General features: G+C 45.8%; 1 protein-coding gene across 14 annotated transcripts in view; it reads left to right on the top strand.

Annotated features, from left to right (window-relative positions):
- Positions 1–2,665: 2,665 nt before the first annotated feature.
- Positions 2,666–16,630, top strand: part of LOC105480072 (MLLT10 histone lysine methyltransferase DOT1L cofactor) — a 219,205-nt gene continuing 205,240 nt past the window's right edge. For 4 of the 14 annotated variants that reach the window (XM_071070402.1, XM_071070399.1, XM_071070400.1 and 1 more), the window contains exons 1-3: positions 3,076–3,432; positions 3,562–3,721; positions 8,366–8,445. In XM_071070402.1, coding sequence (XP_070926503.1) covers positions 3,562–3,721; positions 8,366–8,445 — 240 coding nt within the window. In that variant the 5' untranslated portion in view covers positions 3,076–3,432. Of the gene's footprint in view, positions 2,753–3,069; positions 3,433–3,561; positions 3,722–4,560; positions 4,580–8,365; positions 8,446–16,630 lie in introns of those variants that run through there. The other 10 variants (XR_011608212.1, XM_071070401.1, XR_011608213.1 and 7 more) reach the window with 8 other exon arrangements.

Raw genomic sequence — 16,630 nt, 5'->3', positions numbered from 1 at the left:
AAATATGAATAGTACTAACCTCTGAACTGAATATGGTTTTAAATATTTCTTTCATAATACCTACTTATGTAAATATGGAAAAGCAAATACAGAAATTTGGTGCCTACCTTAAAGAATAAAGAAAATTATCGGAAGATATATTACCCATAGAGCAAAAATACATCTTCCCATTATAGTAGGGTTAGAGGTTACATCATAAAATACTTTTACTTGAGTTTTTTGTGGTTTCCCTCAGATGATTAGTTTGGAGAAACAGACGGGCTGGTACTGAGTTAGCTGCTCTTATGTGAAGCAATATTTAGAGACAATAGGGTTTCATTTTATCCTAGAGGTACTACATATACTTTTTTCAAGGATATTTTGAGAATGTAAAATATTTTGAGAATATAAAATTTTAGGGTAACATTTTATGACTGAAATTGTTCTTTTTCACAGTTATTTTATAACTCCTATGGTAATTTATTTTCATATTGCTAAGTATTTTAAAAAGCATACTTGCACTTTAACAACTCTGCCAATGTAATTACAAGTTTTATCCCTTTTGAGGTAGGAAAATTAGCATATTCAGCCAATTGTTACATATATGACTATATATGTATGTCTCACAAAGGACAAATACAACTTTTTCATTGCTATATTCCCCATATCCAAAACAGTCCCTAGTATACAGTAAATGTTCAATAAATATTTACTGAATGAATAATTAATTGCATATTTGAACTGTTTTACTGTTTTATACTGTCTGCTTTTCTTCCTTTTCACTTAACATTTTATAGAAATATACAAAATATTATACTTCAGATATATAAGAAAAAGTTTGATATCTGGTACATGACTTAAAATGAAAATGAGTTATTTACACGCATGTTTTTTCATATACTTTTCATACTCAACGTATGAAACAATATACGTTATTTACACGCATGTTTTTTCATATACTTTTCATACTCAACGTATGTTAAAATTTGTTTTGAATAATTTGAATTATATTTTGTGAACACTTATGTATACATCTTTAACAAAATTTGTTTCAGATAGTATTGTTTATATACAGGCCTGTTATGAAATAATATATTTTCCCTATGTTTAAAAATTTCTGAAACCTCTTACAAATGATAAATTTTTTTGTTTTGTTTAGGAAATAGCAAGTGTTTACTTACATTTGTTTTAACTGTTAAAGAATAGGGCAAGGTACCCATCCTTCTTTATATACAAATTCATTCCTTCACAAGAACTAAGCTCCAATGCATTAAAAATAAAACAAATGTATTTTTAAATAATTTAATGCATTAAGGCTTGGCTGCAGTGTTTGGGAGGGGAAGTTTCACACTGATTTTTAACTCAAAATTGCTCTATAGTAAGAGTCTGAACAGGACTTGGATATTGAGCTGGTGTCCTTTGTATAAGGGTGAAGATAAAATATATGGTTAAGATACACAAAACAGTATAGTTTTGTTTGAAGGCCGTTTTAGTTTTATACATTTTTAAGGCAGTTAAAAAATATAATTATTATATATCCAGAAATGTATTGTTGTCCCATCCCAAAAAAGAATTCACATTATGTAGTCTTATAGTCACCTTTTCTAAATGCACTATGTGAATTCTCATTGTTTTAGTGTACGTTTTAATTGCCATTACTTTGTATATTTCAGCTTTTAAAACATCTGAATTTGCTATATATGCTCTCATTGTGCTGTATACCTATTATTACTCTTGCACAGATTTCTAGCAATTTGAAATAGAAAAACAGTCATGATACCTTTTCTTCCCCCCTTTATCAGAAGAACATTTAGAAGGCTTTTAAAGCCCAAACCATTATATTATCTTTTGGTGACCGACTAGGAGAACTTGGATTCTCTATGCTTTAGCACTGCAAAAGTGCATCTTCCAGATCAGCACATTTATAATGCGAATTCCTGAGAAAGAACCATTTTGTACCTGCAACGTATTAATCAAAAGTCATGAATTCGCCTTTTAACTGGGCTTGTCATTTAAACAATCTATACATAATTCTGATTTCATGCTAAACTTTTCTAATTAGACATTTTTTGCTTAAACATCAATATTGGGCTTATAGGGATGCATAAGGAACAGGGCGACAGTGGAAGATTTTAGTTTAAAACTGCTCAGTATCCAGCTAATTAATCTATGCAGATAGGCCTAATCCATTTTCCATTTGTTTGTGAGGTGGGAGCTCTCATCTTTCTGCCACTTTTAAATGACCTCACATTTCCAAGTGTAAATTTGGAGAAAAGACCCGGATCAGAGGAATCCTCCATCATAACTGGACGCCACTGTCTGATGGCGTTATCTTTTAGCGACTGACTAGGAGGGCTAGAGTTCCTTCTTCCTTTTGGTGTAGGACAACTGCATTTTCCAGATCATCATACTATATTGCTAATTCCTGATAAACAACCATTTGTCCTGCACAGCGAGCTGAGGGGCTCCTTGGCGTTCCCTCTCCGAGTGCAGCCCTAACCCGGGCTTTTGACCTTCAGCCTGTGATGCACTTTCGTTTGCCACTGGGGCCCATGTAGTGCGTAAATGGGCGGCAGATTTGTAGGACTTCCAGCGGGAGAACTTTGGGAAGAGTCCAGGACGTGAATTTAATGGGTGGAGAGGCTGCGGCAGCCCTGTGAAGTTAGCGCGGCCAACTGCAGGAAGCCATGCTTCATTACACCCTTCATGGGAGCTGGCACACTCGCCCCACCCTCGTTACCCACGGGCCAGTCCTGGAGGAAAAGGCCGGCAGGTAGGTTCCCAGGGCAGGGAGATGATGCCCCCGGGGAGTGCCCTCTGGCGATTCTGAGAAAACCCCTTCCCAGCCCTGGTCGTCCGCCTCCCCCGCCACCTCCCAGGCCTCTTCCCGACGAGCACACGCGGCCCTCGCCACCAGCGCTGCAGAGGGCGGCCCTAACGTCCCCGCCCCCGCGTGCGCGCCCCCGCGCCCTCGCGTCGGCTCATTCCGGCCTCCGCGCGCCGCCGGCTCCCCTCGCGCCCACCCCTAGCACACCTCGGCGGCGGCGAACGGCGCGGGGGAGGGGGACGGGGCCCCAGAGGTAGGCCGGGGGCAGCCGGCCGGCCACGGCGGCGCGCACGCAGGGCTCGCCTCGCCCGGGCCTCCTCCCTCACGCCGGCCGCAGGGCGGGCGCGCACGCCGAGTGACGCTCGGAGGAGGAAGCGCAGCCCCCTTCCCCTCCCTCGCTGCCCCTGGCCCAGCGGGAGCCCCCCCAGTGCGCCTGTGCGGAGGCCTACTTGATTATGTGTGCCCTCTCCGGGCGCCCGCGTTAGCGGCCGGGTGGAGGTGGGGAGGGAAGACGCTGAGGAGGAGGAGGAGGCGGAGGAGGCGGTGGAGGGGAGGTGGGGGGAATCAGCAAGGACATGGCTCCTGACTCCTGTGCGGAACGTGAGTGACTGAGCGGCAAAGCCCGAGTGAGCGAGCGGTGGGCGGCAGGGCCGGGCCGGGCGGGGGACGCCGGGGCGGGCGCGGGGGGCTGTGTTGGGGGGAAGTACTAATCGGCTTGCATGTGTTTTTTAATGGTCCCCCCAACTCCCTCTTAGATGGTCTCTAGCGACCGGCCCGTGTCACTGGAGGACGAGGTCTCCCATAGTATGAAGGAGATGATTGGAGGCTGTTGCGTTTGCTCAGACGAGAGAGGCTGGGCCGAGAACCCGCTGGTTTATTGCGACGGGCACGGCTGCAGCGTCGCGGTGCATCAAGGTAAACACCCAACCGCCCGCCGGGGCGCGCCGGCCTTCGCCCAACGGTCACCGCCGCCCCCACCTGGGCCGCAACCGCCGGCGCCCCCGCCCCCGCCCCGTGCCGCGGCCGCGGGAGGGACGCGGAGGGTCCGCGCCAGGGCGCGGGGGGTGTGGGCCTCGCATGTGGGAGAAAGTGCGTGTGGCCCGGACTGTCATGTGATTCCGCTCTCACTCTCTCAAGTGTCATTCGGCCGCCGCCTGTGCCTGGGGCCGGGGGCTGCTGACTCGGCGGGGCGGGGCAGGGCGGCGGCCGCGCCCTGGAGATCCGGGCTGGTTAGGGGCGGGGGCGGGGGCGGCGCGCGCCCCTCCTGGGGTCGCTGGGGCCATGGGGGGTGGGTTTGGGAGAGTGGAGCGTCCTCCTTTCCTCTGGCCTGCCGCCGCCTGTCTGCCGCAGTGTTTGCAGACTTCCTGTGGCGTGGAGACGGGCTCGGGAACTGGGCGCTAGGGCGGGGAGGCCGGGAGTCGCCTCGCCTCTTTAGATGGGTAGGGATGCGGAGCCCGTTGCACCCCGAGCCAGAAGGCTCGGGCCCTACCGCCGCTGCCCGGTAGCTGCCTGCGGAGGAGATGGCAGAGTCCGTTGCTGACCGTGCGGGAATGGCGGGGCTGCTGCAGCGCCTGTGGGGTGGCCGCGGCAGGCCACCAGCAGCCTAGGTGGCTGAAGAGAAGAGGTGGCGGTGCTAAGTGACTTTTGGGGAGCCTCTTAGTTTATTTCTGGTTGTTAGCAGTTGGTGAGGCTTTTGGATATACAAGAAGGCCGAGACACTAATAAGATACTTTTCTGGCCTTTGAAGTGGCCGACTTGTCCCCATTTCACGTGGTAAGGAATCCAGGACAAAACAGTCTACATTCTTTTTTGGTGGCTCCATGTCCCTTCGCATTTCTGAATCTGGCATTAAGTGATGCAGATATTTTTAGTCGTCTATTGGAAAGGACTACCGCTAAAGGGAAGACAGAAAAATTTGAACATGTGCTAAAGTGCATTTTGTAGAGAAACGAATGTCACACTTGGGAAGGGAGATTTAGATGCAGTGGTGATGATTCTGAGGTAGTGAACTAACTTACTCTGAGAATGCTGTTGTTCCCAGACTTTTATTTTTTTACTTTTTGTTTTGTTGAGACCCAGGCTGTAGTGCAGTGGCGCCATCTCAGTTTACTGCAACCTGCGCCTCCCTGGTTCAAGCGATTAATTCTCCTGCCTCAGCTTCCCGAGTAGCTGGGATAACAAGCACACCCTAGCACACCCGGCTAATTTCTTGTATTTTTTTTTTAGAGACGGGGTTTCGCCATGTTGGCCAGGCTGGTCTCAAACTCCAGACCTCAGGTGATCCTCTTGCCTCAGCCTCCCAAAGTGCTGTGATTAACGGCGTGAGCCCCTGCGCCTGGCCGTAGACTTTTAAAGAAGAGCAAAGTTGCATGTCTTGCTTTTTTAGGGAGTGAATACAATGTGCGACAAAACCAGATACTGATTTTAAGGTCATCCCGTGTTCACTGGCATTTTGAAGGCCATTTATTATGAATTGGATGATAAACTATCAAAATTTGATAGTAATTTTTGTTTTCCAGTATAGAAAATTTTCATTGAAATCTTAAATTTTCCTTTCTAGCAGTACACCTGAATAAAGTTTTGGGGCACTGACGCTGTGTTTTGGATACCTATGCCGTGTTTTTGATACCTGTGCCGTGTTTTTTGACTGATAGAACATTTATAGTCAGACACATTTTACAAATTCTTTTTTTTGGAAACAGGGTCTCACTTTGTTACTCAGACTGGCATGCAGGATGCTATTACAGCTCACTGCAGCCTTGACCTCTCAAGCCATCTTCCCACTTCAGCCTCCCCAGTAGCTGGGACCACAGGCCAGGACAGCCATGTCGGGCTAATTTTGCATTTTTGGTAGAGATGGGGTTTCACCACGTCACCCAGGTTGGTCTCGACTTTTTTTTTTTTTTTTTTTTTGAGGCGGAGTCTCCCTCTGTCGCCCAGGCTGGAGTGCAGTGGCCGGTTCTCAGCTCACTGCAAGCTCCGCCTCCCAGGTTTACGACATTCTCCTGCCTCAGCCTCCCGAGTAGCTGGGACTACAGGCGCCCGCCACCTCGCCCGGCTAGATTTTTGTATTTTTTAGTAGAGACGGGGTTTCACCGTGTTAGCCAGGATGGTCTTGATCTCCTGACCTTGTGATCCGCCCATCTCGGCCTCCCAAAGTGCTGGGATTACAGGCTTGAGCCACCGCGCCCGGCCGACTTTTTTTTTTTTTTTGAGACGAAGTTTCGCTCTTGTTGCTCAGGCCGGAGTGCAATGGTGCCATCTCGGCTCACTGCAACCTCTGTCTCCCAGGTTCAAGTGATTCTCCTACCTCAGCCTCCCGAATAGTTGGGATTGCAGGCATGGACCACCATGTCCAGCTAATTTTTGTATTTTTTTTGTAGAGATGGGGTTTCTCCATGTTGGTCAGGCTGGTCTTGAACCCCGGATCTCAGGGTGATCTGCCCGCCTTGGCCTTCCAAAGTGCTGGGATTACAGGCGTGAGTCACTGCGCCTGGCCTAGTCTCGAACTTTTGAACTCAAGGGATCTGCCCGCCTTGGTCTCATAAAGTGCTGGGATTACAGGCATGAGATGCCTTGCCTGGTCCTACAAATGTTTAATAGGAAATAGAAGTTTAGCTTTTGGAGAAGTTTAACTAGTTGGAGTTTTAAAAAGTTTACTGAATTTATGTTCTGCCGTGATCATACAGGGGGTAGTACTCTGCTTTGTGAATTTATATTCTCTCTTTCTTTATATTTTTTTGAGGCAGAGACTCCCTCTCTTGCCCAGGCTGGAATGCAATGGGAGCAGTCTTGGCCCACTGCAGCCTCTACCCCCCAGGTTCAGGTGATTCTCCTGCATCAGCCTCCTGATTAGCTGGGACTACAGGCACTGCCACTACACCTGGCTAATTTTTTTTTTTTGAGATGGAGTTTTGGTCTTGTTGTCCAGGCTGGAGTGCAGTGGCGTGATCTCGGCTCAGTGAAACCTTAGCCTCCCGAGTTCAACTGATTCTCCTGCCTCAGCCTCCCAAGTAATTGGGATTACGGGCGCTTACCACCATGCCCAGCTAATTTTTAAAAAATTTTTAGTAGAGATGGGGTTTCACCACGTTGGCCAGGCTGGTCTCGAACTCCTGACCTCAGGTGATCTGCCTGCCTTGGCCTCCCAAAGTGCTGGGATTACAGGCATGAGCCACCGTGCTCGACCTGAATTTATATTCTTTAAATGCTTTCCAATATTTAAGATATTTTCAGATTTTTGCCTAGCAAGCTCATACAAAAGTCTGCTTGGTTATTAGTGTTTTTAGAATTTTGGAAAATTTTCAGTTTTGAGCTAATTATTAACTTTGAAAACCATTTTTTTTTTTTTTTTTGAGAAGGAGTCTCGCTCTGTCACCCAGACTGGAGTGCAGTGGCCGGATCTCAGCTCACTGCAAGCTCCGCCTCCTGGGTTCACGCCATTCTCCTGCCTCAGCCTCCCAAGTAGCTGGGACTACAGGCGCCTGCCACCATGCCCGGCTAATTTTTTTTGTATTTTAGTAGAGTTGGGGTTTCACCATGTTAGCCAGGATGGTCTCGATCTCCTGACCTCGTGATTCGCCCGTCTCGGCCTCCCAAAGTGCTGGGATTACAGGTTTGAGCCACCGCGCCCAGCCTGCAAACCAATTTTAAAACAAGACTGTGATTAGATTTGTGATGTATACTTAGATCATTTGGAGCATTCACATCATTATGTAGTTAGAAATAAGCATACTTTTTTTTTTTTTTTTTTTTGAGATAGTGTCTCCCTGTGTTGCCCAGGCTGGAGCACAGTGGTGTGATTATGGCTTACTGCATCCTTGACTTCACAGGCTTAGGTCAGCCTCCTGAGTAGCTGGGACTATAGGCACATGCCACCATGCCCAGCTAATTTTTTTTTTTTTTTTTAAATTTGAGACGGAGTTTCACTCTTATTGCCCAGGCTGGTGTGCAACGGTGCCATCTTACCTCACTGCAACCTCTGCCTCCTGGGTTCAGGTGATTCTCCTGCCTCAGCCTCCTGAGTAGTAGGATTATAGGCATGTGCCACCACGCCTGGCTAATTTTATATTTTCAGTAGGGACAGGGTTTCTCCACGTTGGTCAGGCTGGTCTTCACCTCCCAACCTCAGGTGATTCGCCTGCTTCAGCCTCTCAAAGTGCTGGGATTACAGGTGTGAGCCACTGCGCCTGGCCTAATTAAAAAAATTTTTTTTTTTGTGGAGATGGAGTCTCACTGTATTGCCTAGACTGTTCTGGAACTCCTGGGCTCCAGCAGCCCTCCCACCTCGACCTCCCAAAATGCTGGGATTACAGGCATGAACCGTTGCACCCAGCCTTGATTTGTTTAGATGAGTAACACCAAAGAGTTGCATTTAAAATTTTTACTTTTTAATTAAGTAAGCTGTATGTGTGATAAATAGGATATGAACTGTTTTACTTTGTAAAGAGGTAGTTTACTTGAATAGTGACAGGTAGATTAATAGGGCTTTGAAAGGGTATTTGATTTTTCTATAGTTCTTCGAATCTTAACATTTTAATACATTTCATTTTTCAACAGCTTGCTATGGCATTGTTCAAGTACCCACTGGACCATGGTTTTGCAGGAAATGTGAATCTCAGGAGAGAGCAGCCAGAGTGGTAAGGACTATTTATCAAAAACATTAAACTTTAGTGAGTAGCTTTGGAAATTAGGAACTGCACTCCTGTTGTAGTTTGCGGGGTTGTCAGTCATTTCTTCAAATATCATAATGTAAGAGATAATTTAGGACAAATATTGACTTGGAGTATTAAACAAATTTTGTAAAACTGAAAAACAAATGGAATCAAGTGAGTATATTTTGGATACTTTGAAAACATAGAAATATGTAGTCATATTTGGACTTTGTTAACTAGTTACAGAATCAAGAAAGCTTGAAGTTTGAAGGTTTCTCTGGTTAATCATAGTTAAAATATAATGGAAATAGAAACATAAGGAAGTTACATTGTTAATTCTGTTAGGTTTTGTTTAATGGGAAAAAAACAGTAATTTTAGTGACTATCATATTCTTTTTACTGTATCTTTGGGTGTGTAGTTTAACTTTGAACACTCACTGATTTCAGGCATTCATTCCCTTTGGCAAACCAACATAATGATATTTGTTGTTGTTGTTGTTGTTTACTTGGGTGGCTACTTTATTTCAGAACTTTTGTAAACCTCTTATAAGAATGAAGGAGGTGCTGGGTGCAGTGGTTCACACCTGTAATCCCAGCATTTTGGGAGGCCAAGGCGGGAGGATCACGAGGTCAAAAGATGGAGACCACTCTGGCCAACATGGTGAAGCCCTGTCTCTACTACAAATTCAAAAATTAGCTGGGTGTGGCGTGCATCTGTAGTCCCAGCTACTCAGGAGACTGAGGCAGGAGAATTGCTTGAACCCGGGAGGCAGAGGTTCCAGTGAGCTGAGATGGCGCCATTGCACTCCAGCTTGGGCAATAAGAGCAAAACTCCGTCTCAAAAAAAAAAAAAAAGTTAGAAAAATTAGCTGGGCGTGGTGGCATGCGCCTACAATCCCAGCTGTTAGGGAGGCTGAGGCAGGAAAATAGCTTGAACCTGGGAGGCGAGGTTGCAGTGAGCTGAGATTACGCCATTGCACTCCATCCTGAGCGACAGAGCAAGACTCTCAGGAAAGAAAAAAAAAAAAAAGGAGATAGGCCGGGCGCAGTGACTCACACCTGTAATCCCAACACTTTGGGAAGCTGAGGCAGGAGGATTGCTTGAGTCCAGGAGTTTGAAACCAGCCTGGTCAACTTAGTCTCTACAAAAGAAAAATTTTAAAAATTAGTTGGGGCTGGGCACAGTGGCTCATGCCTGTAATTCCATCACTTTGAGAGGCTGAGGGCGGATCACTTGAGGTCGGGAGTTCGAGACCAGCCTGGTAAAACCCCATCTCTGCTAAAAATAAAAAAAATTAACTGGATATGGCAGTGCGCATCTGTAGTCTAGCTACTCTGGGGGCTGAGACAGGAGAATCACTTGAATGAGGGAGGTGGAGGTTGCAGTGAGCCAAGATTGTGCCACTGCACTCCAGCCTGGGTGACAGAGTGGCACTGTTTCAAAAAAAAAAAAAAATAAGTTGGGCGTGGTGGCTTCCACCTGTAGTCCCAGCTACTCTGGAAGCGGAGACAGGAGGATTGCTTGAGCCTGGGAGGTTGAGGCTGCAGTGAACCATGACTCCAGCCTGGGTGACAGAGTGAGAGACTATCTCACAAAAAACAAAATGAGGGAGGTGTGTTTATCCTTTGTGGCCACAAGCATTTTTCCCATTTGGATTTCTGGAAATATCAGAAATAGATTTTATTTTCGTTAGTTATGCAAACATACTACCATTTAAAATGTGATAGTTCCTTTTTTTAAATCTTACTATGTTTATCGATTTATTATTTATTCCAAGACATCTTGTTATAGCAAGTCCTTTCTTTTGATGTTGATTATGGAATTAGACTGAAGGTAGAAAACAAACATTACAGCTTCTTTACCTAGGCATATAGCAAAAGCAGAAGCTTTTGTATTTGCCTGGGCAATTTTTGACCAGTAGAAATAATGAGCTGGGTGCCGTGACTCATGCCTGTAATCCTTGCACTGTGGGAGGACAGAGTGGTTGGATCACCTGGGGTCAGGAGTTTGAGACCAGCCTGGGCAACATGGTGAGACCCCACCTCTACTAAAAATGCAAAAATTAGCTGGGTGTGGTGGTGTGCACCTGTACTGCCAGCCACTTGGGAGACTGAGGCAGGAGAATTGCTTGGACTTGGGAGGCAGAGGTTGCAGTGAGCTGAGGTCGCACCACTGCACTCCAGCCTGGCGACAGAGCGAGACTCGTCTCAAGAAAAAAAAAAAAAAAGAAATAATGCTTGAGTAGCTTATAAAAGTATGTTGAGTCTCAGAGCTATTTTTATTTTATTATTTTGAGGCAGTCTTGCTCTGTTCTCCAGGCTGGAGTGCAGTGGCGCAATCATGGCTCACTGCAGCCTTGAAGTCCTGAGCTCAAGTGATCCTCCTGCCTCAGCTTCCTAAGTAGCTGGGACTTATAGACCTGCAGCACTACACCCAGCTAATTTTGTTTTTTTAAACAGTCTTGCTCTGTCGCCCTGGCTGGAGTGAAGTAGCGCCATCTCCCCTCACTGCAACCTCTGCCTCCTGGATTCAAACGATTCTCCTCCCTCAGTCTCCCATGTAGCTGGGACTACAGACATTCACCACCACACTCAGCTAATTTTTGTACTTTTACTAGAGATGGGGTTTTACCATGTTGGCCAGACTGGTCTCGAACTCCGGACCTCAGGTGATCTGCCTGCTGTGTCCTCCCAAAGTGCTGGGATTATGGGCGTGAGCTACCACGCCCGGCCTGAATTTTATTAGAAATGAGGTCTTGCTGGTCTGGAATTCCTGAGCTCAAGCAGTCCTCCTACCTCAGCCTCCCAAAGTGGTGGGATTACAGGTGTGAGCATCCGTGCCTGGCCAGAGCAATTTTTTTATAGTTCTGATGGTATGTTTTGGTTCTGTGTGAGAATGCACTTTAGTAGAATTACAGCTGTTACTCTAATGGGATTTAGCAAATGGAGGATGAAATCAATCATAGAAAGTTGGGGACTTGGTTAAACCTTTTTTTTTTTTTTTTTTTGAGGCGGAGTCTCGCTCTGTCGCCCAGGCTGGAGTGCAGTGGGGCGATCTCAGCTCACTGCAAGCTCTGCCTCCTGGGTTTTATGCCATTCTCCTGCCTCAGCCTCCCAAGTAGCTGGGACTACAGGTGCCCATCACCTCACCCGGCTAATTTTTTTGTATTTTTTAGTAGAGACGGGGTTTCACCGTGTTAGCCAGGATGGTCTCGATCTTCTGACCTCGTGATCCGCCCGTCTCGGCCTCCCAAAGTGCTGGGATTACAGGCTTGAGCCACCGCGCATGGCCATTCTTTATAGAGCTACTCTGACTTTTTTTTCTTTGTGTCATGTTACGGTTTGTGGTGAATAGGTCACTACACAGTGGAACCTATGGTTTATTAGTAAACACTGACAAGGAGATGTGGCTGTTCCGGGGGGTGTCACAGTAGATTGAAGGCTGGAAGAGATAAGAAAATAAGGTGGGTATTAAGAGAGAGAAGATAATGAATAGGGAGTGTCAGAATGCCAGCATCATTTGCCTCAAATGCCACTTGTTACCTGCTTCTCTTTTATTCTCTCTAAGGACATGGTCAAAGTGTCAATGTGAATAAAGTAGTTATCTTGAAAGGTGTATTAGGGCCAGGTGCAGTGGCTCAAGCCTGTCCCAGCACTTTGGGTGGCTGAGGTAGGCAGATCACATGAGGTCAGGAGTTTGAGACCAGCCTGGCTAACATGGTAAAACCCCGTTTCTACTAAAAATATAAAAAATTAGCTGGGCATTGTGGCATACACCTGTAATCCCAGCTACTTGGGAGACTGAGGCAGGAGATTCGCCCAAACCCAGGAGGCAGAGGTTGCAGTGAGCTGAGATCGTGCCATTGCACTCCCGCTTGGGCATAAGAATAAAACTGTCTCCAAAAAAAAAAAAAAGTATATTAGATGCTGCTGGGTGTCATGACTTGTGCCTGTAATCCTAGTGCTTTGAGAGGCCAAGGTGAGAGATCACACCTAAGTTGGAGATCAGCCTGGGCAACATAGTGACACCTTATCTCTACAAAAAGAAAAAAAAAATTAGCCACATGTGGTGGTGTACTTGTAGTCCTAGCTATGTGGGAAGCTGAGGCAGGAGGATCCATTGAGCCCATGAATTTGAGGTTGCAATGAGCTATAATCACACTACTGCACACTAGTCCAGGTGACAAAGTGAAACCCTGTCTCTTTAAGAAAAAGAAGTTTTTGTGGGAGGGCATTTTATTTTAACATCATTTGGTGGGATGTGGGTGACATTAAGGATTTTTTTTTTTTTTGAGACGAAATTTCACTCTGTTGCCCAGGCTGGAGTGCAATGGCGTGATCTTGGCTCACTGCAACATCTGCCTCCTGGGTTCAAGCAGTTCTCCTGCCTCAGCCTCCAGAGTAGCTGGGGTTACAGACACAGACGCCTGCTACCATGCCTGGCTAGTTTTTTTTTTGTTTGTTTTTTTTGTTATGGAGTTTCGCTTTTGTTGCCTAGTCTAGAGTGCAATGGCGCGATCTCGGCTCACCACAACCTCTGTAATATACATTATGTATATAAGCATATGTACATACATATATATGTATATTGTGTATATACATACATATATTTATATATTTTTTGGAGATGGAGTTTAGCTCTTGTTGCCTAGGCTGGAGTGCAGTGGCGTGATCTTGGCTCACCGCAACCTCCACCTTCCGGGTTCAAGCAGTTCTCCTGCCTCAGCCTCCAGAGTAGCTGGGATTACAGACAATTGCCACCATGCCCGGCTAAATTTTGTATTTTTACTCCACAACCTCCGCCTCCCGGATTCAAGCGATTCTCCTGCCTCAGTCTCCCCAGTAGCTGGGGTTACAGACACGTGCCACCATGCCTGGCTAATTTTTGTGTTTTTAGTAGAGACAGGGCTTCTCCATTTTGGCCAGGCTAGTCTTGAACTCCTGACCTTAGGTGATCCACCTGCATCAGCCTCCCAAAGTGCTGGGATTACAGGCGTGAGCCACGTTGCCTGGCCATGGATTTTTAAAGAAGAGGCAAAAGCATAACCTTTTCTACATTCCTGTAGTGTGTGATTATATATATATATATATAAAATATACGTGTGTTATATATATACATATATTTTGGAGACGGAGTTTAGCTCTTGTTGCCCAGGCTGGAGTGCAATGGCATGATCTTGGCTCACCGCAACCTCTGCCTCCTGGGTTCAAGCGATTCTCCTGCCTTAGCCTCCCGAGTAGCTGGGATTGCAGGCTTGTGCCACCACGGCCAGCTAAGTTTTGTATTTTTAGTAGAGATGGGGTTTCTTCATGTTGGTCAGGCTGGTCTCAAGCTCCTGACCTCAGGTGATCTGCCCGCTTCGGCCTCCCAAAGTGCTGGGATTACCATTGTGAGCCACTGTGCCCGGCCTGTAGTGTATAATTATAAAAGGCAGGTCCTTTGTAAGAAACAGATAAGCAAAGAAAGGGCATTGTCTTTTAAGGACACAGGAGCCAAGAACCCTAACATGGAAATGTATTTGACCCAGAAAGGGACATGAATTAGTCTTAGGAATCTTTTTTCTACTTTTGTCTGCATACTTGCTTCCATTCTTTTTTTTCTGCAGATTTACTGTGCTACTTGTTCCAACAATGAGTAGCTAACTTTTTAAGTGTTTACTATGTGCCACATACTGTGCTAAATGTTTTTTGCCAGTTATTTCATTTAAGCATCCTATCACATCTATGAGGTGGATGTTATTCTCATTTTACGGGTAAGGATACTATAGTTTTAAGAGAAACAGATGTTTTATGAGAGTCTGGGATGTGATTAAGCTCTTAACCACTATGTTACCTCTTAACCACCATGTTGCCTCCTCTGGTGAAAGATGACGATAGCTCAGCTCCTGATATTTTCCGTCTCCTGTCTCAAAAGCGAGTAAATTCAGTCCCAATCTCATGTTCCTTTAAGAAACAATAAAACAAAAACCCAACTTTGGTTTGGCTTAGATGAGGTACCTAACTCTGGACCATTTTGCTGTGGTGAGACAATAAGGTCAAGTTACTCAGACAGAGGAAGAACTCTGTGGACTGGAGATAGTTCACTTCTCAGGGAAGGGGGATTATGACCTGGCAGTACCCTGACAGATACTGAGCAGTAAAGGTTCAGAAAAGTAAAGGAGCATTTTCAGAAAAGTAAATTGGTGCTATATAGAATGAACTTGAAAGGGAAGGTTAGAGATGGACTTAGGATGCTACTACTATAAAGATGTGGGAATAGAAAGGGAGTAGAAAAGAAGGGAGCATTTTGAAGGATGAAATGACAAATGGATATTAGGTAAAGGGAAGGGAATAATCAGAGATGATTCTTAGATATCAAGGTGCTCACTCATTAATGGTGATACCATTAAAAAATATTAGAGCAGTTGTAGTAGAGGAAGGAGAGCAAGTGAAGAGTAAAGAAAGACCTATTTTGGGCATGTTGGTTTTAATGCTGCTAAGATTTTTGTATTGGAGCCCAGGCGTGGTGGCTCATGCCTGTAATCCCAGCACTTTGGGAGGCCGAGGCGGGCGGATCACCTGAGGTCGGGAGTTTGAGACCAACCTGACCAACATGGAGAAACCCCGTCTCTACTAAAAATACAAAATTAGCCAGGTGTGGTAGCACATGCCTGTAGTCCCAGCTACTTGGGAGGCTGAGGCAGGAGAATCGCTTGAACCTGGGAGGCGGACGTTGTGGTGAGCCGAGATCGCGCCCTTGCACTCCAGCCTGAATAACAAGAGTGAAACTCCATCTCAAAAAAAAGAAAAAAAGATTTTTGTATTGGAAATTTAGGATACAGTTACAGAGTGAAGTCAGAGTTGAAACTGCATAGAGGGAAAACTGGGAACCACATGCCTTTTTTTTTTTTGTAGAGAGGAGAAATGTTTACATTTGGGAGAGTAAGAGAACTGATTACCAAGGATTGATAGTGAACTGTCAGGAAAACAACCTAAAAAGTATAGTCGCCACAGAGACAGCCACAGAGACAACTAGGTGTTCAGGAAAGAAAAGTTGATAGTAACGGTGCTGCCAGGAATGCTGAAGGGCTAAGAAAAGTTTTTGAAACAGCCAATACAGCTTCTTCGTTTGGGTAGAACCCTGGTTATAGGGCATGGAAGACAGTAGAGGATTTGATTTTTTTTTTTTTTTTTTTTTTTTTGAGGCGGAGTCTTCACTCTGTCGCCCAGGCTGGAGTGCAGTGGCACCATGTCGGCTCACTGCAAGCTCCGCCTCCCGGGTTTGCGCCATTCTCCTGCCTCAGCCTCCCGAGTAGCTGGGACTACAGGTGCCCGCCACCGCGCCCGGCTAATTTTTTTATTTTAGTAGAGACGGGGTTTCACCGTGTTCGCCAGGATGGTCTCGATCTCCTGACCTCGTGATCCGCCCGCCTCGGCCTTCCAAAGTGCAGGGATTACAGGCGTTAGCAACCGCGCCCGGCCGAGGATTTGATTGTTGTGTGGAAAATATAAGGAAAGAGAAAAATGAAAGGAAATGAGGTTGAGGAAAGTTTGGTTTTTAAGGGAAGTTCTTTGTAGATAGACATTCATTATTTAGAAAAAGCACCCCGTCTCCCAAAATAGAAATTAAACACGCTTTCTCATGACTTTTTTTGTATTTATGTATTTAGAGACAGGGTCTCGCTCTTTGCCCACACTGGAATCAGTGGTGTGAGTTTAGCTCACTGCAACGTCGAACTCTGGGACTCAAGGAATCTTCTCACTTCAGTCTCCTGAGTAGCTAGGACTGTAGGCACGTACCACTATGTCCTGCTAATTTAAAAATTTTTGGTAAAGACAAGGTCTTATTATGTTGCCCAGGCTGGTCTCGAACACCTGGTTTCAAGAGATCCTTCTGTGTTGTCCTCCTAAAGTGTTGGGATTTCAGGCGTGAGCCACCATGCCCGACCTATTTTTTATTTAGCGAGCATTTATTCTGAATTACTACAGGCTGAAGTGACTTACTAGAAATTTTATCTACTGATATAATTTTGATGAGGTACAGAGAAATTTTTTTTTTTTTTTTTTTTTTTTTGAGACGTAGTCTTGCTCTGTCGCCCAGGCTGGGGTGCAGTGGCCGGATCTCAGCTCACTGCAAGCTCCACCTCCCGGGTTTACGCCATTCTCCTGCCTCAGCCTCCTGAGTAGCTGG

The sequence above is a fragment of the Macaca nemestrina genome, chromosome 9 (genome assembly GCF_043159975.1).
Source record: "Macaca nemestrina isolate mMacNem1 chromosome 9, mMacNem.hap1, whole genome shotgun sequence".
NCBI classification, from domain to species: Eukaryota; Metazoa; Chordata; class Mammalia; order Primates; family Cercopithecidae; genus Macaca; species Macaca nemestrina.
Note: the sequence above shows the minus strand (reverse complement) of the source record. Positions and strands in the feature narration are given on the sequence as shown.